The 24,467-nt window shown below is 46.2% G+C and overlaps 1 protein-coding gene across 8 annotated transcripts in view; it reads left to right on the plus strand.

Moving 5' to 3' along the window:
- The window catches only part of ppp6r3 (protein phosphatase 6, regulatory subunit 3), a 39,321-nt gene extending 16,048 nt beyond the window's left edge, over positions 1-23,273 (plus strand). Inside the window, exons 12-26 of one of the 8 annotated variants that reach the window (XM_062460869.1) lie at positions 67-131; positions 1,954-2,069; positions 2,369-2,454; positions 11,740-11,826; positions 12,219-12,265; positions 12,883-12,937; positions 13,179-13,306; positions 13,473-13,594; positions 13,672-13,855; positions 15,038-15,135; positions 15,331-15,514; positions 16,533-16,550; positions 17,525-17,647; positions 19,806-19,895; positions 22,112-23,273. In XM_062460869.1, the coding sequence (XP_062316853.1) occupies positions 67-131; positions 1,954-2,069; positions 2,369-2,454; positions 11,740-11,826; positions 12,219-12,265; positions 12,883-12,937; positions 13,179-13,306; positions 13,473-13,594; positions 13,672-13,855; positions 15,038-15,135; positions 15,331-15,514; positions 16,533-16,550; positions 17,525-17,647; positions 19,806-19,895; positions 22,112-22,160 (1,452 nt within the window). In that variant the 3' untranslated portion in view covers positions 22,161-23,273. Of the gene's footprint in view, positions 1-66; positions 132-1,953; positions 2,070-2,368; positions 2,455-11,739; positions 11,827-12,167; positions 12,266-12,882; positions 12,938-13,175; positions 13,307-13,472; positions 13,595-13,671; positions 13,856-15,037; positions 15,136-15,330; positions 15,515-16,532; positions 16,551-17,524; positions 17,648-19,805; positions 19,896-22,111 lie in introns of all 8 variants that reach the window. The other 7 variants (XM_062460864.1, XM_062460865.1, XM_062460867.1 and 4 more) reach the window with 7 other exon arrangements.
- The last annotated feature ends 1,194 nt before the right edge of the window (positions 23,274-24,467 follow it).

Genomic DNA, 24,467 nt, shown 5'->3' on the forward strand with positions numbered 1-24,467 from the left:
TGTTCTTCTCTGAGCAGTGCATTTTGCAGACTGTTCAGCCATGCTCACCCCTCTCTCTGCCTGCAGCTGTTCCAGAAGGGTCAGTTCATACAGAGAATCATGGACGCCTGGAGCTCCAACGAGAAGGAACAGTAAGTTATCTTTTAATCAGACTGGGAGCTAGTCTCTTTAGCCAGGTGGGTTAGGACCAGACTGGGAGCTAGTCTCTTTAGCCAGGTGGGTTAGGACCAGACTGGGAGCTAGTCTCTTTAGCCAGGTGGGTTAGGACCAGACTGGGAGCTAATCTCCTTACCCAGGTGGGTTGGGACTAGACTGGGCGCTAATCTCCTTACCCAGGTGGGTTAGGACCAGACTGGGAGCTAGTCTCCTTACCCAGGTAGGTTAGGACCAGACTGGGAGCTAGTCTCCTTACCCAGGTGGGTTGGGACCAGACTGGGAGCTAGTCTCCTTACCCAGGTGGGTTAGGACCAAGTCCTCTCTCTGCCTCAGGAACTCCACGATCTACACACAGCAGTTATAACAGGTAGATCACGTCAGTCAGAGGCCACAGTGTCAAACTGTTCAATTAAGCACATGGATTTTCTGCGTTTCTATTGATGTAAGTAGGGCTGTCCCCACTCAGTCGACTAGTTGATTGTTTGGTCTATATGCTCTTACATTTACATTTAGTAATTTAGCAGACGCTCTTATCCAGAGCGACTTACAGTAAGTACAGGGACATTATCCCCGAGGCAAGTAGGGTGAAGTGCTTTGCCCAAGGACACAACGTCATTTGGCACGTCCGGGAATCGAACTGGCAACCTTCAGATTACTAGCCCGCTTCCTTAACCGCTCAGCCACCTGACTCCCATAGTTAGGTTTAGGGTTAGGACCAGACTTGGAGCTAATCTCCTTACCCAGGTGGGTTAGGACCAGACTGGGAGCTAGTCTCCTTACCCTGGTGGGTTAGGACCAGACTGGGAGCTAGTCTCCTTACCCAGGTGGGTTGGGACCAGACTGGGAGCTTGTTGCTAGATGGTTGACCTTAGTGGTTTTGGTCTTGTTGTCACTGGAATAAAAATCTTACAATCTACTTTGCAGTACCAGCTGAAATGGGCCTGAATAGCTCAATTTATTTAATTCCACAGGGTTCCCACGAGGTCTTAAGTCTAAAATTCGGAACTTTAAATTTAAGGCCTTAAAACGTCTTAAAAACTGCAAGATTTTCATCCGAGGTCTTCTATTTAATTTAGTCAAGTCTAAAAAAGGTTATACCCTCGTTCATTTCCAGAAAAGCTGGCCGTGGAAAGTTATTACAACGTAGCAAAAAAGTATTTAGTCGTAGCCTACAAAGCAAGTCTTTGCTACAAACGAAACCAGCAGAATGCTGCCCTCAGAACATTGGTTCGGTGTGTTGTAGTTCTTTCTGGGGGATATTGGTGTTGGTACGTACGCGGTGATGAAACTACAAATCCTGTGATGAATACAATACCTGCCCGCGAAATACGTCTGTGCTTCCTCAGTTTATTAAAGTTCGGCTACGTGTGGAAAATGGGAAAGTGTACTTTCAACGAGACATGGCTAGCGATTTCTGCTGTTGGTTACAAGCGGTACCCAGCTCCAGGTACAAGGCTCTCTGCAAACTTTGCCCCAGAAATATTCAATTTGGTTACTAATGTGATTGCTTTATCTGTAAATTAAATGTATGGTTTTTCAATGACTGAATTCATTTAAATAAAATGTTTTCAGAATTTCTTAGATTTTTATATTTTTGGGGTAATATGTCGTGTAGGTCTTAAATTTCAATCTTTATGGTGTTAAAATGTCTTAAAAAGGTCTTAAATTTGACTTACTGAAACCTGCAAGAACCCTGATTCCAGCTGTAGTAATCTCAGTTCTGTAGCCTCTGCTCCCCGGACCTCCTAGGTGTTCAAGTGTTTCTGTTTAGCCGACCATGTTGTTGTTGTGATGCAGGTCTGAGGGTGGACGCCGGCGAGGCTACATGGGACACCTGACCAGGATAGCCAACTCCATCGTCCACAACTGTGACAAGGGCCCCAACGGAGCTCAGATTCAACAGCTCATCTCAGGTCACTAGGCAACTGCTGTCTTGATGTAAAAGTGTGAGAGAGAGAGAGAGAGAGAGATAACTCACCTGCTGTGTGGGTGAGAGAGAGTGAGAGATGACTCACCTGCTGTGTGAGTGAGATGGAGTGAGAGATGACTCACCTGCTGTGTGAGTGAGGGATGACTCACCTGCTGTGTAAGAGAGTGACAGATGACTCACCTGCTGTGTGAGTGAGGGATGACTCACTTGCTGTGAGAGTGAGGGATGACTCACCTGCTGTGTGGGTGAGAGAGAGATGACTCACCTGCTGTGTGGTTTCAGAGCTTGTGGAGGAGGACAGGGAGCGCTGGGAGGCCTTCACCTCCGGCCAGCTCGCCGACACAAACAAGAAGAACACTGTTGACCTGGTAGGTACCAGCACTAAACGCCTCACCTGTAGACCTGGGGGGTGTTCCATCAACGTCGATTAAGGAAAAGCGAGACTTATTTAGCCAAGTCTCGCTTACTTCAGCGAGAGTTCCGTTCCATTAAGGTGGCTTATTCTAGTTCTAGCTACGTAACCAAGGTAACTTATACTTCGGAACTAGCCTGATCTGTGTCAGGCTAAAAGTCAAGCTAAACTAAAATGTGTTGCAAATAATTTCAAACAGGCGGAAACAGAATCTCAAAAGACGGTTCCGTCGAGTAAATTCCTGCACGCAAAGCACTTTGTTCGGAAACATAAGTGCAGACTTTTTGAAGTGCAGACATGAATGAATTTGTGTTTACTTCATCTCCAAAGAATGTATTAATTTAAAGTGGCGATTGACTGTTTTTTTGGGGTATTTCACACTTCGTTAAGGTCTCTGAATAGGGTATGTAATATTGGTTGGGCTGAAAATGGCCCGGGTGCTGTTCTATGCTAGCCTGGCTGTGCCCTCCTACGTACTTCCGCTCAATTTTGATTTTGCTTCTGTACTAGGTCTGGCCATGAGGTACGTAAGTCAGATGTCTCCAGATAATTTTCTACCGGCCAATCAGCGAACAGAGAGAGTGGCTGAGAACGATGACATTCATGTAATGCGCTAGTTTGTGTTGTAGTTCCGTAATGGCGGCGGAGAAAGATGCGAGCGAAGCCATTCGGTCCGTTGTAGCAACGCTGCCGAATATCCATAAGCTAAAGCCAGAGCAAGAACAAGTTTTGCTGAGTTTTGTTGGTGGCCATGATGTTGTGGCCCTCCTCCCCACGGGGTTCGGGAACAGTTTGATTTTCCAGCTACGGCAGCTAGCTCTGTTACAGTAGTGGTGAAGGAATTGGCTAAGGCGAACGCTAGCGATTTGGTTATGGCAGATCAGAGTGGCTCTGGGCAGATCCAATAGTTTTAAACTTCAACAGAGTACCCGCCTACAAGGAAGTCAACGCTCGTCAATGGAGCGAGGCCAGACTCTCTGTACAAATGAAATGTACGAGAGTCTGGTTAGGACCAGGCTAGTTCTATGCCCCCTGAAATTTGAAATGTTCCCGGGAAAAAACGCTAGGTTTTCTCCTTTTATGGTATGCTTATTCATATTTAGATGAGCTGCGTGCTGATTGGTTGGTTTACAACGAGTGAAGCTGAGGAGCAAAGACGCAACACGGCCAACAGCACTCACTGAAACAACGAAGGTGGAGACTTGAAATAAAAACGAACAAATAAATCTATTGTGTCTACACAACACTGTTTTCAACACATTGACTAGATATAATTTGAAATTATTACGTTAGTTGTTTCCACTTCTGTTGTCGAAGCAAACTGGATCGACTTGGGTGGGTAGAACGTTACAGCTTAGCAACCAAACTATATCGTGATTCAACTCAGCTTCATTTAGCTAGATAAAAAATAACCTGACAAAGATCTGGACAAACATGCATTGTGAATTGGAGATTTACATGTATGGGTTATTTATTCGAATGAAAGTCAGGAACATGAAATAACGCGTTAGCCCCATTGCCAATACATTTACATTTAGTCATTTAGCAGACGCTCTTATCCAGAGCGACTTACAGTAAGTACAGGGACATTCCCCCGAGGCAAGTAGTGTGAAGTGCCTTGCCCAAGGACACAACGTCAGTTGGCATGAACGGGAATCGAACTGGCAACCTTCGGATTACTAGCCCGACTCCCTCACCGCTCAGCCACCTGACTCCCAATAAACTTCAAAAAAAATCATCACACATTCTACCTATGCTCTTGCGTTAGCAAGCTAAACTAGTTTACATGCCTACAGTAGGTGTTTTCGCTATCTAGCTGTTCTTGCATTCCTTGCAAATCAACGTTAACTAGAGAGGGTACAATTTCTGGGGAAATTGTAGGGTGTGCTTGCGTCAATTGCAGAGGGGTGCGGTTTTTTTAATGACATTTTTATTTCATTTTTATATTTCAGTGTATTTTATATAAAAATGCATACTTATTATAAAGGTTACATAGATTTAAAAGCATATATTTTTTTGCTGCTCATTTACAACTCAAAATTCTAAGAGTGAAGTGTAGAATGAAATAGTTGTCTTATTTCCCAAAAGTAAATGGTGATCAGACGCCTCATAGTTGAATCAAAACGAATACATTTGGCAGACCGGTGTAAAAATTGACCTAATCTCTATGACTTAAACGTCCTTTCAAGTTTTTCCCTTCTCGTGATATTTTCTGGCATTTAGCCTACTCATATTCCACTCATTCATTAATAAAGAACCCCCTTTGAAGATTATTCTACGACGTTACTGGCAGTAGAAGATGGAATCGCGATTCAAACAGTACCATCTGCTAACTGAAAATATGCCCCCAAAAACCTTATTTAAGCTTGACATTTATTTAGTGGAAAATCACTCAACCATAAAAAGCTCACTGGTAGCGATCATTGTCAGTAACAACGCAAAATGCGAGTCCTGTGTGGAGAAGCTGCCCCGGTAAATTGTACTACTACTGCTCTGGATAAGGGTGTCTGCTAAATGACTAAATGTACTACAGTACAGTACTAGACTACTACTGTGTTCGTCTTGGTAGCGACTGCGTTGGTTGAATTCGATTTAACGTTCCGTTGTACGGTTTAGGCTGAAATTAATTATTTTCATGAACAGATTGACAAAGTTTAGGTTGTGGCAATGAAGTTCAGGTTAGTAGTCAGATAGTTTCACCTATTGAAAGACTTTTGATTTAAGTAAGGGGCCCGCCGAACATGTTCTGTCGCCGTTTGACTTCCTAAACAGCTGTGTACTGTACAGTAGATGTTTTTGTTGTGTCTCGCGTAGGCTACAGCGTTGCAATGAGCAACACTGGTTTGAAACCACAGGTGATGATAATTTCTGCTACAGGTAGTCACGCGTGTTTTCGTGACGTAGTGACGTTAGTAACGTCAGTGACTGTGGCTAGCAAATTAGCCACCGTTAGCTTCACTTTTCACTTAAACCGTGCAACGGAACGTAAATAAAAATACAACCAACGCAATCGCTACCAAGACGAACCTTTTGACACCGCCGTTGTGTATGTAGTCCAAATATTGACTGATCCTTAGGGGGGCTAAAATAAACAATAATAAATATATATGTGAGAGAGCAAAGGTGCCCTTGCCGAAGGCAAAGCACACCCAATAAAAAGCAGGAGTCTAGCTAACATTGACTCGACGGGCATGGCTGATGTTTGTCTATACCGTAGCTCTAGCGAAGAAGATCCCTGTGCAAGCAAACAGGATCGACTTAGCTCTAGGTGGGTAACGTTAGCACTACAGCTTAGCAAACGATGTGATTCAACTCAGCTTCAGTTAGCTCTAGCTATTTTACAGAAAAATAGATCTGGACAAACATGCATCTTGAATTGTAGATTTACATGACAACACAGGTTATTTATTTGAATGAAACACAGTCAGGAACATGAAATACGTTAGCCCCATTGCCAATAAACTAAATCATCCCACATTCTACCGATGCTAGATACAGGCAGGATACGTTAGCATTGCTAATAACTGTTAGTGACGACATCATAGCTTGCCGCTGTGATGAACATAAGGTCGGAACAGCACCTCTTTACAGCAACAGCTTCATAGCAAATTATGCTTTACATTGTCCCAGGTTTTCAAAACTGTCCTCTGTGAAATGGTTCCAGCAAATTGAGGGTCGAACTGCACAGGGATCTTCTCATAAACATCACAGCCGTCGAGTGTTTGGTTCCTTAGGAAGACTCTGAAAAGTGTCAGCATTCCCTGTATAGGTTGGAACACTGCATTTACGACCGTAGTCCATTTTCAATATTCTTGAAAAACGTTCTTCTTTGTAATTCCGTGGAAGAACACAGAGCAGCGCGCAGGGGCGTGACAAAGGTACAGACCAGAGACAAAAAAGGTGGAGCCACTGAACCGACATCAGTTCGGTGGCTTTTTCAAAACCTACCGTTTTACAGCTAAATTTAATTGTGTGATTTGCATAGGAAAGAGGTGTCAATGGACTTAGGAGTTCACTGTGTGTCCATTTTACCCACTGAACTGTCGTTATTCAACTGTGACAAGGTAAATTCGGTTCTGCAATCAATGACTCCTTTAAATAAACAAGTTAAGAAATAATGTCACTCTAACTGCTTTCAAAAGCCATTGGTTAATTGACATAAAATAAGGCCTTAGAAACTAAACAGAGCGTCTACACAAGTTACAATCAATTATGGCGTATCCGTTCTTTGAGAACCCTGTGGATGAAGGTGCTCAGATTATACAAAGAGCGTTTATCCCACCAGCCCCAAGGGTCTTCAGAGACGGAAGTAATGCTTTCCTGACCAGTATATGTGGAAGAGGTATAGGTTCAGCAGGCCCAGCATAGTTTATCTTGATAGATTTTTTTGTCATTCTTAAAAAATATATAGAAAAACACTTCAGCAACTCTTAAGGATGGCAATGAACACGAGCAGCCTACCATCCTTTGAGAAAGTAGTAGAAAGGAGAGTAGTAGAATATAATAGTAGAAATGAGGGTAGTAGACTGCAGTCTGTGTAGGTAGATCTAGACTAAGTAGTCCGCTGGAATCGCACACAAGGAAGCAAACTCACTGTAGCCAAGCCTTGACCACTGTTCAGTCTGTCTGCATCTCTGTGTGTCTTTGCATGTGGGACATTCTTGAACAGGGTTGGTGACTTAAAAAGCTTTAGCAAAGGCAACTATGCCAGGAAATATTAGGGGTATACCTTGCTCCAAAGCAGTACTTGAATGTTATCAGTTTTCCGGGTCATATTGAAACACAAAGAATCAAGGAGACTTTTTATTCAATTGTATAACGCATTTTCATTGTTTTAAGTAGCCTATATGTTGACAAGCCTCTTACTTCATCCTCTCCATCTGGCTTCCCCAATATTATAGGTGCAATATACTGTCCCCATGGTGTATCCAGGCCCACTGGAAGACTCAGGGGGTGACTGCCTAGTGCCCCCAGGGTTGAAAAAGCGTTTTTAAAATGCTCTCTAGAGTGGCATGATGAGACCAAGTGCCCTCCTGTCTGCCATTCACATTGTGAAATATGCTTGAGTGCCCATGGTGCCCCTTAATGCAATAAATGATAGTGTGCCCTCTATAAATTTCAAAACATGTCTTAATGAGTTCCTTCATAGTAGAGAAAATGTGATGCAGTACCTTATAAGGTGCCCTTATAATGGTCTATATTTGACTGTTCCCGTGCCCTTACTTCCAATGGAAAAGGGTGCTGTTATGAAATGCCCTTTATGCTGCCCCTACATTAGTGTCCCAAATGGTGCCCTTTCCCAAGAAGACGATAAGATGCTGTGCCCAACAGTCTCCCCTACAATGTGCCCACTAGGGCATGCTTTCCCAAAGTGAGGCCGTGACGACACTTTGGGTGTCGTCCCATTACCATAGTTACACTGGTGAGAGCCCATGTCGTGCAGTAGCAGCCCTTTAAATGTTTCCACCCCTGACTGTCCAAGCCCTTCAAACAGCCACAGTCTGCTACTGTCCAAGCCCTTCAAACAGCCACAGTCTGCTACTGTCCAAGCCCCCTCTAGATATGTGGAGGCAGACTTCGCTAATTGGAAATATGGAAATATGGGGCCGCTGTCCATACACTGTCAGCCAGAATGGTAATATTTGGATTAAATCTGCACGTGTAATTTAATAATTATATATTCTTAGTCATGCTGAACAATTTTAAATGACTGTTCTGCCAAGCAAAGTGTGCTACAGTTTGGGTCACCTTCTGATCTGAACGTTTGTGCTGGATCTGTGCAATAATACTTATTAGTGAATCCCCATTTTAGTCATGGTTATCTTTCCCATTTATCTTAAATTTCTGCATTTACCTCAGTTAATAAATGTGTGTGGCAAAGTTATTTTGAAGTAATTTATTAATTTTGTTCAAGATGTGAAAATAATGATACATTATTAGCCCACATCAAGTGCAATTAACCATGGCCGCCTTCAGTGTTTTGAATTTTATCCTACAATTTTCAATTGCTGCCACGTTCTTTTTTGGGTCATTATTCTCAATCTCCTGTTGAGAATATTGGCCATAGGCTAGGCCTACTGTCAGAACGGTTTTAGACAGCTCATCAAATTACGCTAATCATCAGTAGGCCTAACTGCATATAGTTGTAGATTTGGTAAGCCTACAATTTACGCATTTTAATGGTTGTAATGGTTTGACAAGTTGTGTCCCTTGCCGTATTAAATGTGGCAACATAGCAATTTTTTGAGGACAAAAAAAATCAATTTACGCTGCTGAAAATAACACCCCTCTGCTGGTTTACGCTTTGCTTTTTGCGACATAACTCCTCTTCGACGATCGCCTGATCTGGGCTGCACAGTCTAAGCTTATTGAGGTCTAGCTTGAATTAGCGGTGCCTGTTAGTGGAAAGTAACGTTAGTGGAACGGCTTGAGGCTTAAGTCTAAGTTGACGTTTACCCAAGTGAGACTTATTCGTGTAAGCGCGACTTGCGTTAGCGACGTTGATTGAACACCCCGCAGTACTATAAACACCTCACATGTAGACCTGGGGCCCGTTCTCCGTACGTCGCTAACTCAGTTATAGGCCACTGTTAACAATTATGTAGCTATGAAAATAAACCTGGGATCATTTAGATTGAGATATACTGCGGTGAATCATCGTTCTCCCGTTGGGTCAGCGTTACAGGAACGTTCCCCTGTTGGGTCAATGTTACAGGAACGTGTGGTTAAGCAACAACACGGGCTAAGCCTGACAGTTAGCCTGCCCCGGACCAGGCTAGTTTTGCAGCATAAGTTGCCATAGTAACTGAGTTCGAACTACACTATATTGCCAAAAGTATTCGCTAGTCTGCCTTCACACGCATATGAACGTGAGTGACATCCCATTCTTAAAACCATAGGATTTAATATGATGTCGGCCCACGCTATGTAGCTATAACAGCTTCAACTATTCTAGGAAGGCTTTCCACAAGGTTTAGGAGTGTGTTTATGGGAATTTTTGGCCATTCTTCCAGTAGTGCATTTGTGAGGTCAGACACTGATGTTGGACGAGAAGGCCTGGCTCGCAGTCTCTGCTCTAATTCATCCCAAAGGTGTTCTATCGGGTTGAGGTCAGGACTGTCAAGTTCTTACACACCAAACTCGCTCATCCATGTCTTTATGGCCCTTGCTTTGTGCACTGGTGTGCAGTCATGTTGGAACAAGAAGGGGCCATCTCCAAACTGTTCCCACAAAGTTGGGAGCACGAAATTGTCCAAAATGTCTTGGTATGCTGAAGCATTAACAGTTCCTTTCACTGTAACTAAGGGGCCCCAACTCTTGAAACAACCCCACACCATAATCCCCCCTCCACCAAACTTGACACTTTTGCACAATGCAGTCAGAAAAGTACTGTTCTTTTGGTAACCGCCAAACCCAGACTCGTCAATCAGATTGCCAGACGGAGAAGCGTGATTGGTCACTCCAGAGAGCTCGTCTCCACTGCTCTAGAGTCTAGTGGCAGCGTGCTTTACACCACTGCATCCAACGCTTTGCATTGCACTTGGTGATGTAAGGCTTGAATGCAGCTGCTCGGCCATGGAAACACATTTCATGAAGCTCTCTAAGCACTGTTCTTGAGCTAATCTGAAGATCACATGAAGTTTGGAGGTCTGTAGCTAATGACTGCAGAAAGTCGGCAACCTCTGCGTACTATCAGCATCCACTGACCCCTCTCTTTGAGTTTGTGGCCTACCACTTCAGGCTGAGTTGCTGTTGTTCCCAATCGCTTCCACTTTGTTATAGTACCACTAACAGTTGATTGTGGAATATTTAGTAGCGAGGAAATTTCACAACTGGACTTATTGCACAGGTGGCATCCTATCACGGTACCACGCTGGAATTCACTGAGCTCCTGAGAGCTTTGCGATTTCACAAATGTTTGTAGAAGTAGTCTGCATTTCTAGGTACTTGATTGTATACACCTGTGGCTATGGAAGTGATTGGAACATCTGAATTCAATGATTTGGATAGCTGAGTGAATACTTTTGGAATTATAGTGTACGTTGAGCTGGCTTTATGGAACCGAATGAACTAGAAATGAGTCCGACTAACTGTCGATAAACTTGCTTTATGGAACAGGCCTCAGCACTATAAACACTTCTACCTGTAGACCAGCACTATAAACGCCTCATCTGTAGACCAGCACTATAAACGCCTCATCTGTAGACCAGCACTATAAACGCCTCATCTGTAGACCAGCACTATAAACGCCTCATCTGTAGACCAGCACTATAAACGCCTCATCTGTAGACCAGCACTATAAACGCCTCATCTGTAGACCAGCACTATAAACGCCTCATCTGTAGACCAGCACTATAAACGCCTCATCTGTAGACCAGCACTATAAACGCCTCATCTGTAGACCAGCACTATAAACGCCTCATCTGTAGACCAGCACTATAAACGCCTCATCTGTAGACCAGCACTATAAACGCCTCATCTGTAGACCAGCACTATAAACGCCTCATCTGTAGACCAGCACTATAAACGCCTCATCTGTAGACCAGCACTATAAACGCCTCATCTGTAGACCAGCACTATAGGAAACACACCATCTATTTGGGTTGTTGAAGGGTAGTCTCTGTGTGTGGGGAGTAAAGGCCGATTTATACTTCTCCGTTTTTACGGAGACAGGAACGCCCTCTCCGTCAAGGAACACCCTCTCCGTGCCCTCTCCGAGCCCCTTGGAGAGCTCTACGTGCACCTCCTGATTTTCCTGACTATCCGTCCGTCATTTTACGGATACCCCTTGGCTGTGATTGGCCCGTATTAAGAACCGCTTGCGTCAGGGGCGGGGGCGAGGTTGCCGTGATAAACAGGACGAACAGAATCCTTTGATCGTCATTGCTGTAAGTTTTTACAATTCATATTTCAGCTAAACAGTACATGTAAATCAGCATCTGAATTAAAATGTGACGAGAAATGGGCAGTGTAGTTGCTGAAAATGTGCGTATTTTATTGATGAAACGGCTAATTTGTACATTTGCTCCGACTTCTCGATAACCTAGGTAAATAAACACTCGACGACGACTTACAAAAAAACGTTGCGCCACCTACTCTAATGGCGGTGAATTGTTTTCAGCACCCACAGCCTTCGGAGTACTATAAATTCAACCTGTCCGTAACGGAGTCGGAGAAGTATAATTCGGCCTTTAGTGATGTGTGTGTGTGTGTGTGTGGTTGTTGTTGATGTTGTTCCCAGGTGAACACGCACCACATCCACTCATCCAGTGACGATGAAGTAGACTTTAAGGAGAGTGGCTTCCACCAGGACTCCTCTCTACAACAAGTAAGTCTGTACCCGTATCACACCTAGCTGGCAGCGTGCACCAAGCACGCTTCATATGTTAACTATGTTCTTGTACTAATGGAGTCTCGTGTCTAAGTAATGTCAGTTGTAATAAACAAATGTGAAAATAAACAAATGTGAAAACGATTACTGTAATACAATTGCAATGCATGCTTTTAATTTTTTGATATACATTTAACCTATAAAATGATTAACCTGTGTAGCCATTGCTAGCAAATTGTTGAATTTTTCATTAAAAAAAATGAAAAAGAAACAAATATTTGCCCAAGCTTTGTGTAGTGGCCAGACTATATCATTACCGTTGGTCCTGGGTTGGCCAGGCCTTTTCTGATTATCAGATGCAACAAATGACGTCCAATTTTATTGAGCAGTTTGGCTTCAATGACGAAGAGTTTGCTGATCGGGACGATGTTGTGGAGTGAGTACTGATCCTGCATGTTCCTGCTGTCTGTCCTCATGACCTTCCTGCTGTGAGGAGCCAGCTTTGCTGCCTAGTATTAATACATCCACTATCCTGCTTCACTTAACACAACTCCCAGGGACTCCTTAGTCTACTGCTCCTAGCTCTCTTACAAATATGTGGGGGTTTCAGTGTTGGTATTTACATAGACAAGACTCAGATTATTATATTTTATTTTGTAATGATCATATTTGAAATCAAAATACAACTGCCTAGGTTGACGGTGTGAATAGAATATGGTAACAAAACACTGGAGCTGATTTACATGGACTTGGCCTGAATCAACTTCACCCTCCCCCCTCTCATCTGCTCCTGTGTGGGTCATGTGTACTGCTCTGGGGTAGTCTCCAGGTGTTTCTAGTCTCCAGGTGTTTCTAGTCTCCAGGTGTTTCTAGTCTCCAGGTGTTTCTAGTCTCCAGGTGTTTCTAGTCTCCAGGTGTTTAGGGGATGGGGGGTGTAAGCAGTAGGGGGGCTGGTTGTGGGGGCCCGGGTGACAGTGTGGAAAGGAGTCATGTGATGTCATTGTATCTAACAACTTTTAACTAAACTAATTTATTTTCTCTTTAACATTGCAGTATTCCCTTTGATAGAATATCAGACATCAATTTTTCCTTGAATACAAATGAAAGTGTAAGTATTTTGTGCTTCAACGTGATGTTAGACCAGGTGGGCGTGATGAGATGTTATAAATGAATGCCCATCATTTTCACAGATGGGTTATAGTTGGAAACCCCAGATCTAGGGTGAAAGCACACTATTTATTTATTATGACAAGTGCATTTAGATGTCTTAAGTAGCTGATTTTTCCCTGCTGGTCAGTCCAGACAGAGGGTTGTATTATGTGACGGGGCCTGTTGCTGTGTTGCAGCAGAGCATAGCTCTGTTTGAGGCCTGCTGCAAGGAGAAGATCCAGCAGTTTGAGGACGCCGGCTCAGATGAGGAGGACATCTGGGACGAGAAGGATGTCACGTTCGCTCCAGACGCTCAGAGACGGCCTAGGTACGCACGCACACGCTCAGGCACGCACACACGCATAGGCACGCATCACCAATATTTCCAAATGTAATAAGTATGTCATCAATGCAGCAGGACCTGAATCATGTCTTATGTGCCATCAAGTCTCTGGTTGTCCTTAATCTCCCCTGATTGGTTGGCTGTGTGTCAGGAGTTCCGGCAGCACGGACAGCGAGGAGAGCACCGACTCGGAGGAGGAGGACGCGAAGAGAGACCCGTTTGAGCCTAGCAGCGCCAGCGCCGACGACAGGATGGAGGTGGACTCGGGTGACGGTGAGTTCAGCAGCGGCGACCCCATATGCGTGTGTTGCTGCTGCATTTTCTCTGTGCTGATCTGTGAGTGTGTCTAGGCCCAGTGTGGACAGCCAACTTTGACGACATCCCCATGGACACCGGCAGCTCCACAGCCAACCCTGCCCCCTCCCCTGCCAGCCCCGCCCAATCCCCGGCCGCCAGGACAGACACGGCGGGTTGGAGCTCTCCCCGCGACTCGGACACGGGCTGGGCTGACTTCACCAACTTCTCCCCTGTCAGGTCAGCATCTCTCACTGATGCTGCCAGCACAGTTCATTCAGCCTTGGAACACAGTCAGTGTTTCCCCTACCATTATATTAGGGGGGCGCCCCGCCCCCCCAACGGCACCCCCCGCTACCCCTGGAAGGTCAAGTTAATTTTTATTTTTATTAAATAAGTCATTTAAGGTTACCTTTCCTATAAAACAGGTCTATAGCTTGCTCTTTTATTAAACAAACTAAATGGCCTTATGTTATTTATCTTATTTACACGACGGCATGTCATTTCTGTTTCTACATGTTGGGGCGACCGTGTCTCTATATGGTCGCCCCCCCCATCTTAAATGTAGATGCCCATCGTGTTATTGCACGACTTAAAAACAACGGCATATCACGTAATTAATACGGGCCAGCAGTTCGCCTCGTTCCCCCAGGCTATTGAACTGCAGCAGAAGAATGGTGTTGACTTGGGTACTTAGCATTTCATCAGTATGATACTATGGAAGCTTTTATATATTAGCATTGAGGGACCAGAGGTTTCAGTTTCTGCCAGACAGTTGTGCAGAGATGGCTGTCAGCAGGGAAGAGAGCACGTCATGTTTGAGGTTGTCAATTGTTTTGCTGACTATTACCTTTTTATTTTTTATCACTAGAAATGTGATTTCATTATTGTTCTTTTTATATCCAGCATGTGTTTAATAAATGGTTAAACATGTTAACAGAATAACACAACTTCTAAGTCTTTGGTTTTGTTGTAACAATGATAAATTACAACTTTTGGAGGGGGGGCCAGTAAAAACTGTCTTGGGGCCAGCGGGCCAGTGCCAAAAAATGTTAATGTTGAGCCCTGAATAGTATTCCTATCTTGAGAACAAGTAAGAAGTTTAGACGTTCTAACAGTAGAGGGTCAGAGTCAAGGAATTTCCTGTGTAATCCCACAGTGTAAAGTAACATCTCAGCTACCAGACAGTGTAAAGTAACATCCCTACTACCAGACACAGTGTGAAGTAACCATATCTCAGCTACCAGACACAGTGTAAAGTAACATCTCAGCTACCAGGCAGAGTGCAACAACATTAATATTTCACCCAACACCCACAGCAAGACTCGCCGTCTATAAATTGACTATATTGGTCATAATTGGTAAACATATGATGAATTCTGGGATTATTATGGGATTCTGACTGGTCATCTCTCCCTCCAGCCCCAAACACCCCCTTAGAAGCAACTCTCCGGTTGCCATGGAGACCAGCATAGAGACCATGGACCCCCTGGGTGTGAACGCACCCCTGCAGTCTGCAGGTAAGCACTGCTCTCAGAACCAACCGCTTGGTTGATTTATTAATCGATCTCATTGATGGATGTCATTTGATCATGAGAAAGACTAGTTTAGAGGCCCTGTTGTTCAGGAGAGCATCTCTTGGTTGTAGTCTCAGACTCACTACCCTCCTACAGACCATGTCCTCATCTGCCCCCATGTCCTCCTCTCTGCCCCAGACTCAAACCCCTGGCAGGTTGTGGTCCCGCTGCCCCCCTCCCCGGGGGGCCAGCCTGGGAGGGGCTCGGATGCGGAGGAGGAGCTGGCCAGCGACCGCATCACAGAGACAGTCACCAACGGCTCCATGAAGGAAACAGTCAGCCTTACTGTAGATGCCAAAACTGAAACTGCTGTGTTCAAGAGGTGAGGAAACCACTGCCCTCTCCTGCCACCTGCTCTGGGCTGAGGCCCACAAGGCTGAACCGGCTTCTCTCTCTCCTCCTCTCCCAGCCCTCTCCTCTTTTTCCTCACTCTTCCTCCTCTCCACCTTTTCCTCCTCCAGGAAAACTCAACTCTTCCTCTACTCTGAGGACAGGATAGCTCTGCTCCTCCTCTACTGAGGGCAGGATAGCTCTGCTCCTCTACTGAGGACAGGATAGCTCTGCTCCTCCTCTACTGAGGACAGGATAGCTCTGCTCCTCCTCTACTGAGGACAGGATAGCGCTGCTTTTTCTCTGCTGAGGACAGGATAGCTCTGCTCCTCCTCTACTGAGGACAGGATAGCTCTGCTCCTCTACTGAGGACAGGATAGCTCTGCTCCTCTACTGAGGACAGGATAGCTCTGCTCCTCCTCTACTGAGGACAGGATAGCTCTGCTCCTCTACTGAGGACAGGATAGCGCTGCTTTTTCTCTGCTGAGGACAGGATAGCTCTGCTCCTCTACTGAGGACAGGATAGCTCTGCTCCTCCTCTACTGAGGACAGGATAGCTCTGCTCCTCTTCTACTGAGGACAGGATAGCTCTGCTCCTCTACTGAGGACAGGATAGCGCTGCTCCTCTACTGAGGACAGGATAGCTCTGCTGCTCCTCTACTGAGGACAGGATAGCTCTGCTCCTCCTCTACTGAGGACAGGATAGCTCTGCTCCTCTTCTACTGAGGACAGGATAGCTCTGTCCTCTACTGCTTCTCAGGAAGTTGCTCTGTGACCAATGTACTTTCATCAATGTGTTTTATGGTTAAACATCTTTGTATTGACTGGGTTTAGCCAGCATTGTCTACTGTATCTGCCATGTATGTATGTATGTATGCATCACTCAGTCTGCAGGTCCTACATTGCTGTGTGTCTGTGTTTGTAACCTAAAGAAAGACTGTCCTTCCCTCTGATTAACTGCAACACTTAAACATGAGCTTCCTCTCTCTCTGGCGTGCGTGTGGCTTCAGAGTGTTGAAATCTTATCGGTATGTACAGCCAATCGGGGGCAGTCGCCTGCCATGTCTTGTTTTCATGTCAGCCACTGAGTTTTATTTTGATTGGTTTATTTTGCCATTCCCATTTGCATGTTTCTCTCAGATGTCTGTCCGTTGTCCAGTGACGACGGGGAAAAAACTGGCCTTGATAGGCCATGGCCATTTTGGGATTAACCAATCCCAGGCTTTCTGAATTGGCCTTTGCTCTCTTTCTGCTGGTTGTTCAGTTTCAGTTGTGGAGGTCGATTGGTTAAAACAGTTTACAGGATTACGATTATCTGTTATTCTCTGCCTCTTCTCAATTCCAGTTCTTATTGGCTCTCAGCCAATGGCATTGTGAGGTGGACAAAGTTTGAGTAGGGAGAAAGGACCCTACTGTCCTGCTGAGCAACAGAAGCCTCCACTACTCTCCTGCTAGACCTTACCAGTACTGCTTGAGCATGTCAAGATTATCTTAAATTCCATAATATTAGCTTTCCTCATTTCATATATACACGTACATACAGTATATCAAGGAAATGGCTCTATAAACAGTAATACCCTCAGTTCTTTAGCACCTTGACTAGACTTTTGGTGGCTTTCTGACAAAAAAAAGCAAGACTGAAGGCTGGCGTGAGTTTCAATCAATCAGAACATTTCCAAATCTGTAGTTAGACCAATCGTCTGAGGCTGTGACGTTACCCAGCAGGCAGCTGGGTTTCTCCAGCTGCTGTGTGGAGTTACTATGGTTACTGGGGTCAGATCCGGACTCTGGCTCTCCATTAGCTGTACATGATGAAGCTCTCATCTGGTTTAAACAGCCAACCACATTTCAACACTTTCCTTTTGATCCTTTTTGCTTTGATGTAGTCTGTCCCATCCTGCATGCATCTGTCCTGTCTAAGCTGCGTGCGTGGGAGGGGGGGGGATCTGCCCCGCCTGCTGTGTGTTTATGCTCTGTGTAAACGTGTGTGTTCTCTCTGCAGTGAGGAAGAGAAGTTGTCTACCTCGGAGGAGGCTTCTTCTAAGTATGCCGTGGGAGAAGGAGCCGAGAGTGTGAAGAGCAGCCCTGCTCTGGCCCAGCCCGCCGCCAGCTGTCCCAGAGCCAGGTCAGACAGGTTTGGGTGTGTTATGGCCAAGGCTTTGAACTGGTTGGTATTTTTTGAAACAATTGGTATTTCGATATTTGTTTCGAACCAGTTTGGGAATGAGAATTTTAACCCCTTTGGTCATCCTGTTCGCCCGCGAGACAAAAATGCTGCCTCCCCCTCCCTCAGTTACGACGCACTAAATTCTAACAAATATATTTTTTAGACACTACACATGTTATACATCATTGGAAAGCTACGATTCTTGTGCTTCCATTGAAATAAACCAATTCAAGATCAAGTCGCAATAGCAAGCAAAGTCAACGTCTTTTTCCGGTGAACATTCCTTCAACAATGCCAAAGAAAAAAGTTTTACTCACCCTAAGTGGTTCAAATAGGTCCAGGTGTGCAAATCATGCCATCAAAACTTGATCTGCTTACAGTCCCAAGGGTTCAAAGTATCTAACCATGTAAAGTAATTCGTCCAAATACAATGTTTTACGTTCATGAATAGCCATTATCCTTTGTTTCATTATGCAAGTTAGCCGACGGAAGAAACAACTTGTTCACATAAAAGTGTTCTTTTCTCCGGTTAGCAACGGAGTATTTACAATATGAAGGCATCAAAATGTCCGTTGAACCCTCCCCTTTTGATTGACACCTTGTTTGACCCAATAGGAGCTTCCATGCCCCGTTGACAGCCCTCTAAAGCCAACTAGGTCTGTGCGTCCCGCCCCCCCCCCCCCCCCCCACTCGTTCTAAACAAATTTCTCGAACTGGCTTCGACTGGCTCTGAAATTAGCTCGTTAGCCTTGTAGCTGACAGCTAGCTGAAAATGCCAATACCTCATTTGTATGCGTCTGTGGAGCCTTCAAAATAAGTCGATTGCGCAATATGGTTGACAGAATCAGTGTTCTTTGTGCGCCAATCCTTGGAATCAGATAAAGCACTCCAATGTGTTCATGCTTCAGTTTTTGTGTTTCAGTAATAATAATTAGGGATTTAGCTATTATATATGATAGTTCTAAGTACTACCTTTCATTAGAGATAACAATTATGAAAAATAATACCTTTTTATCCTGAGTATTTGACCTTGGTTACAAAGGGTCATTTTGGAGTCTCCAAAAGGCCCTTTTAGAAAATGCCTGGATGTACTCTTATAAAAACGTGTCAAATATAAATATATTGTGGTATTATGTTTGACTTTTGATTTGAATTGGGTAAGGCTTCAACCTGTGGTCCAATTTAGTCTTCCAGCTAATACCTACCACCTCTAGGCCTCTTCAGGCCTCTGTTTTCAAAACAAAATCTAGGCGGAAATAGAAACTTTCACTTTCCTTGTGTTCAAGCTTCTATTACTCAACACCAGTAGGACTGACAGGGGTCCTGACAACAGGGGAAATAACTTCAGTGTCAGCTTTCAAAAGAGATCATTTACATGCATGTACTCCAAATGGTTCAAGAACAGCTTTCAATTTACTTTGGGTATGCTGTTTAGGCGTTTTCAGGCAAATTTAACAGGAATATGAAAAGGTTAAGGTGGACCTTTAAACCGGAAACGTTAAAGCCGATTCTGCTCAGAACAAACCAATTTGAAAATGTTTCTTGTACAAAGCCCAGATTAGGTTAGCCGTCCAGGTTAGCCACACCAGTTTATAAAAACCTGCTGTAGTAGTTTTGTGTACTCTTATTTCACGCACAGGCCGACTTACACCGTAGCAACATAGACACAGTACTGTCTACCTCTGTCTGTAGATAATAATATTTATGAGACTCAAATTCCAACTTCCGAGTACATCTTGGAAGCACCTAATGTTATTTTGTTAGTAAATCATAAAAAAAAGAACATTATTACAACAGTAAAGTGATTGTCTGGTTTGCATAGATTAAAGCTTGATTCAGCTCAGGAGTCGGGACTGTTTTGATTGTCTTAACACCATAAGGTATTATAGGAGAGGAAATGTTGTGAATGAAGAAATGTAGGTTGTAAGGTATGCATTAGGCAGAATTATGCATCAGTAAGTTGTTAATACAGTTAGTTAAATGGTGAGTCTCTCAGTGGTTAGTTGATTAATCGTTCTAATAAGTGTTAGATCTATCAAAAATAATACTTTGTGTGTGCGTGTGTGATTAAGCATGCTGTTGTCCCTCTCTCCTAATGTCCCCTCTCTTCCTTCAGCACTGCAAAGCAAACAGAAGACAAGTCCAGACCTGCTGGCGATGTGGTTAACGGCCCCTCAGAAGAGGCAGCTGTACTGGAGGAAGCCAAGTAAGAACCACCAGACTGCTTCTAGGGTTAGGGTCAGGCCCTGCTTCTCTAGGGTTAGGGTCAGGCCCTGCTTCTCTAGGGTCAGGCCCTGCTTCTCTAGGGTTAGGGTCAGGCCCTGCTTCTCTAGGGTCAGGCCCTGCTTCTCTAGGGTTAGGGTCAGGCCCTGCTTCTCTAGGGTTAGGGTCAGGCCCTGCTTCTCTAGGGTTAGGGTCAGGCCCTGCTTCTCTAGGGTTAGGGTCAGGCCCTGCTTCTCTAGGGTTAGGGTCAGGCCCTGCTTCTCTAGGGTTAGGGTCAGGCCCTGCTTCTCTAGGGTTAGGCCCTGCTTCTCTAGGGTCAGGCCCTGCTTCTCTAGGGTTAGGGTCAGGCCCTGCTTCTCTAGGGTTAGGGTCAGGCCCTGCTTCTCTAGGGTTAGGGTCAGGCCCTGCTTCTCTAGGGTTAGGGTCAGGCCCTGCTTCTCTAGGGTTAGGGTCAGGCCCTGCTTCTCTAGGGTCAGGCCCTGCTTCTCTAGGGTTAGGGTCAGGCCCTGCTTCTCTAGGGTTAGGGTCAGGCCCTGCTTCTCTAGGGTTAGGGTCAGGCCCTGCTTCTCTAGGGTTAGGGTCAGGCCCTGCTTCTCTAGGGTTAGGGTCAGGCCCTGCTTCTCTAGGGTTAGGCCCTGCTTCTCTAGGGTTAGGGTCAGGCCCTGCTTCTCTAGGGTCAGGCCCTGCTTCTCTAGGGTCAGGCCCTGCTTCTCTAGGGTTAGGCCCTGCTTCTCTAGGGTTAGGATCAGGCCCTGCTTCTCTAGGGTTAGGCCCTGCTTCTCTAGGGTTAGGGTCAGGCCCTGCTTCTCTAGGGTTAGGCCCTGCTTCTCTAGGGTTAGGATCAGGCCCTGCTTCTCTAGGGTCAGGCCCTGCTTCTCTAGGGTTAGGCCCTGCTTCTCTAGGGTTAGGATCAGGCCCTGCTTCTCTAGGGTTAGGCCCTGCTTCTCTAGACACCACAGTGGAGGCAGTCCTCTTGGACATTACACCAGTTTGAGGAGCTTTGCTGATGTTGTTAACCACACACTGTCACCTTTCTCTCCACCCCCTCCACTCCCTCCCCATCCCTCCCCCTCCACTCCCACCCCATCCCTCCCCCTCCACTCCCTCCCCATCCCTCCCCCTCCACTCCCACCCCATCCCTCCCCCTCCACTCCCTCCCCATCCCTCCCCCTCCACTCCCACCCTCCCCCTCCACTCCCTCCCCATCCCTCCCCCTCCACTCCCTCCCCCTCCACTCCCACCCCATCCCTCCCCCTCCACTCTTTCCCCATCCCTCCCCCTCCACTCCCACCCCATCCCTCCCCCTCCACTCCCACCCCATCCCTCCCCCTCCACTCCCTCCCCATCCCTCCCCCTCCACTCCCACCCCATCCCTCCCCCTCCACTCCCTCCCCATCCCTCCCCCTCCACTCCCTCCCCATCCCTCCCCCTCCACTCCCACCCCATCCCTCCCCCTCCACTCCCTCCCCCTCCACTCCCACCCCATCCCTCCCCCTCCACTCCCACCCCATCCCTCCCCCTCCACTCCCACCCCATCCCTCCCCCTCCACTCCCTCCCCATCCCTCCCCCTCCACTCCCTCCCCATCCCTCCCCCTCCACTCCCACCCCATCCCTCCCCCTCCACTCCCACCCCATCCCTCCCCCTCCACTCCCTCCCCATCCCTCCCCCTCCACTCCCACCCCATCCCTCCCCCTCCACTCCCACCCCATCCCTCCCCCTCCACTCCCTCCCCATCCCTCCCCCTCCACTCCCTCCCCATCCATCCCCCTCCACTCCCACCCCATCCCTCCCCCTCCACTCCCTCCCCATCCCTCCCCCTCCACTCCCTCCCCATCCCTCCCCCTCCACTCCCACCCCATCCCTCCCCCTCCACTCCCTCCCCATCCCTCCCCCTCCACTCCCTCCCCATCCCTCCCCCTCCACTCCCTCCCCATCCCTCCCCCTCCACTCCCACCCCATCCCTCCCCCTCCACTCCCTCCCCATCCCTCCCCCTCCACTCCCACCCCATCCCTCCCCCTCCACTCCCATCCCTCCCCCTCCACTCCCTCCCCTCCACTCCCTCCCCATCCCTCCCCCTCCACTCCCACCCCACCCCATCCCTCCCCCTCCACTCCCTCCCCATCCCTCCCCCTCCACTCCCACCCCACCCCATCCCTCCCCCTCCACTCCCTCCCCATCCCTCCCTCCACCCCCCAGAACAGAGCAGAGTGTGCCCTTGCCGGAGGCTGTGAACGGCCCAGCGTGAGACTGAGGGAGGTGGACGCTCTAGCCAGCCTGTTCCTGCCACGCACCACCCCTGGCTCACCAGCAGGGGGCAGTGCCAGTCCAGACTCAGAGCTGCAGCTGCACTAACTTCACCACCAGATCAGGACCAGCAATATTCATATTAGAATACTATTACAGTTGTACAGACCTGTTGGAACTGAAATGAAGAGACACACACATACTCTAATGGATTCAGATTTTTGTTTTGTTTTTTTGCATTTGTTTATATACTGTTGTTCTGGGGTGATCTGTCTATCTTGCCACTCAAACTTAAAAAGTAATGTTGCTATAGTTAAAAATGATTGTATGAATAAATATTTTATAAAAGAAATGTATACAGAAACAAAAGATGAATAAGGGTCAGAACCTTCAGTCACCAAGACCAAGCTGTTTATGAATAGGATTTTCTCTCCTGCACAAAATCTGATATTTAATTTTCAATTAAAGGCAAACAGCTACCTTGAGATGATAATGGGCTACCCATGTTGGTCTGTGAATGAGTACACTTGATATTAATGGAATTGATAATTTTAATATTCAAAAGGGTTTTTATTTTTGACACTGGTATTATTTGTAAATGTTTCTGTATTCTCTCAACATGAGCAACATTTGACAGCCTTTTTTGGTATAGTTAATTTAATTTATTGTTACAGTAGATGTGTCAGCAAGAGCCATACTCATGTTGTCTCCCTCCTCTCCTCTGACTAACTGTTCAACCCCCAAGGTTCCAGGGCTGGAGGGGGGGGGGGGGGGGCGTCGTCCAGTCCACACGTAGCTTGTGAGCCGGTGCTGGTCCTTTGTGGAGGCAGGTGATAAGTAGCTGAGCTTGGCTGTCTAGCTGCTGGGTAACTCATGTTTTAGAAACTATCAATCATGCATCTACCTGGCTTGATCTCCATGTTATGATTTTGATTTTTTATTGTTGGTGTGAGCAGCAGAGGGGAACATTTTTCCCACCCCTTTTTCCCCCACAGATAATTACATTTTATCCTGTAATTATATGATGTTATGAAGCTAATTCCTTTTAACCTTTCTGACACTGATTCAGGATTGTTTGATGAATGATGTCTTACTGTAAATACTCTGTTCATGACTGGTGTCTCCTTATTCTAGACAGGGTCACACTGCCACAACATTCTCCAGGAGAATGTCAGGGGTTTCATAAAAATGTCAAGAAGTCAACATTCACTTTGTATAAAAACACAACTGAAATGAGTTGTTTAGAATAGTAGTAATACTATGGTTGGTGTCATAAGCTTCCCACTTCTTAGACACATCCTCTCCTACACATCCTCCAGACGTGAAGGGATGTTTTGGTTTGAAAGTGTCGAACAAAACTCACAACAGAACACGTTTAACGTTCCCATAAAAACGTATACTTTAATGGGATACTTTTATAGGTATTGTATATGTATATTCTGGTTTGACCAGGTTTAAGTTGGTGTTCATTGATCTGGTTGGTTGGACTTAGCTACTCTGAGCATCCTACTGATCCCTGCTCTGAACTGGAATCTCTGGTTGACCCTCTGAATGCATGGAAAATGAAAACACATTTTGTCTAGCTTGAGCAGGTCTGGTGTTGTGGTTCTGGAGGCTGCTCACCTGGAGGCTGCTCACTTGGAGCCCTGGTGTCGTCTGGGCTGCTGTCTGGCAGGCTGTCCTCTGACGTCACCTGTACACATGAGGGACTATACATCTCTGGGGGACACTGGGACTTGTGTAAAGTGGGCTGGTATGTGTGTTTGCGTGTACTATGTGGAGCATAGGGTTAGGGTTCCCGATTCTTCAGGCCTTGAAGCTGCAACAGAACCAGCCCTCAGTGACGGTGCTCAAGCTACATGACAGTAACCATGGCTACATGACAGTAACATCACTGGCTCCAGGACTTCCTGCCTACCTCTCCTCAGCGCCGCACGTCTCAGGCAGGGCACACTATCCAGAGAGCCAGGGTCCCTCCTGCCATGCTGGGGCTGGGGATGACCATCAGCTTGGTGGTGCTGGAGGTTCCCACGATCTGCACCACAGATCAACATGCTGAGCAGACGACCAGCAGAGGGCGCCGACACCTCAATGTGTGTTAGATGCTGAAGCGTCTATAACCTCATTCAACACTGAGGACTTCACGTGTATGGTAACGCAGCATTCTTATAAAATTCGAAGGTTAAATCATGAAATGAGTATTGCAAATACTAATGATGGCCATGGTCAAGAGTGTGGTGAGAGAGAGGGGACCTCGAGTCAAATGTATCAAACTCTATATTCATCCGTAAAGATATGCATACGGAGA

The sequence above is a fragment of the Osmerus eperlanus genome, chromosome 5, assembly GCF_963692335.1.
Source record: "Osmerus eperlanus chromosome 5, fOsmEpe2.1, whole genome shotgun sequence".
Classification (NCBI taxonomy): Eukaryota; Metazoa; Chordata; class Actinopteri; order Osmeriformes; family Osmeridae; genus Osmerus; species Osmerus eperlanus.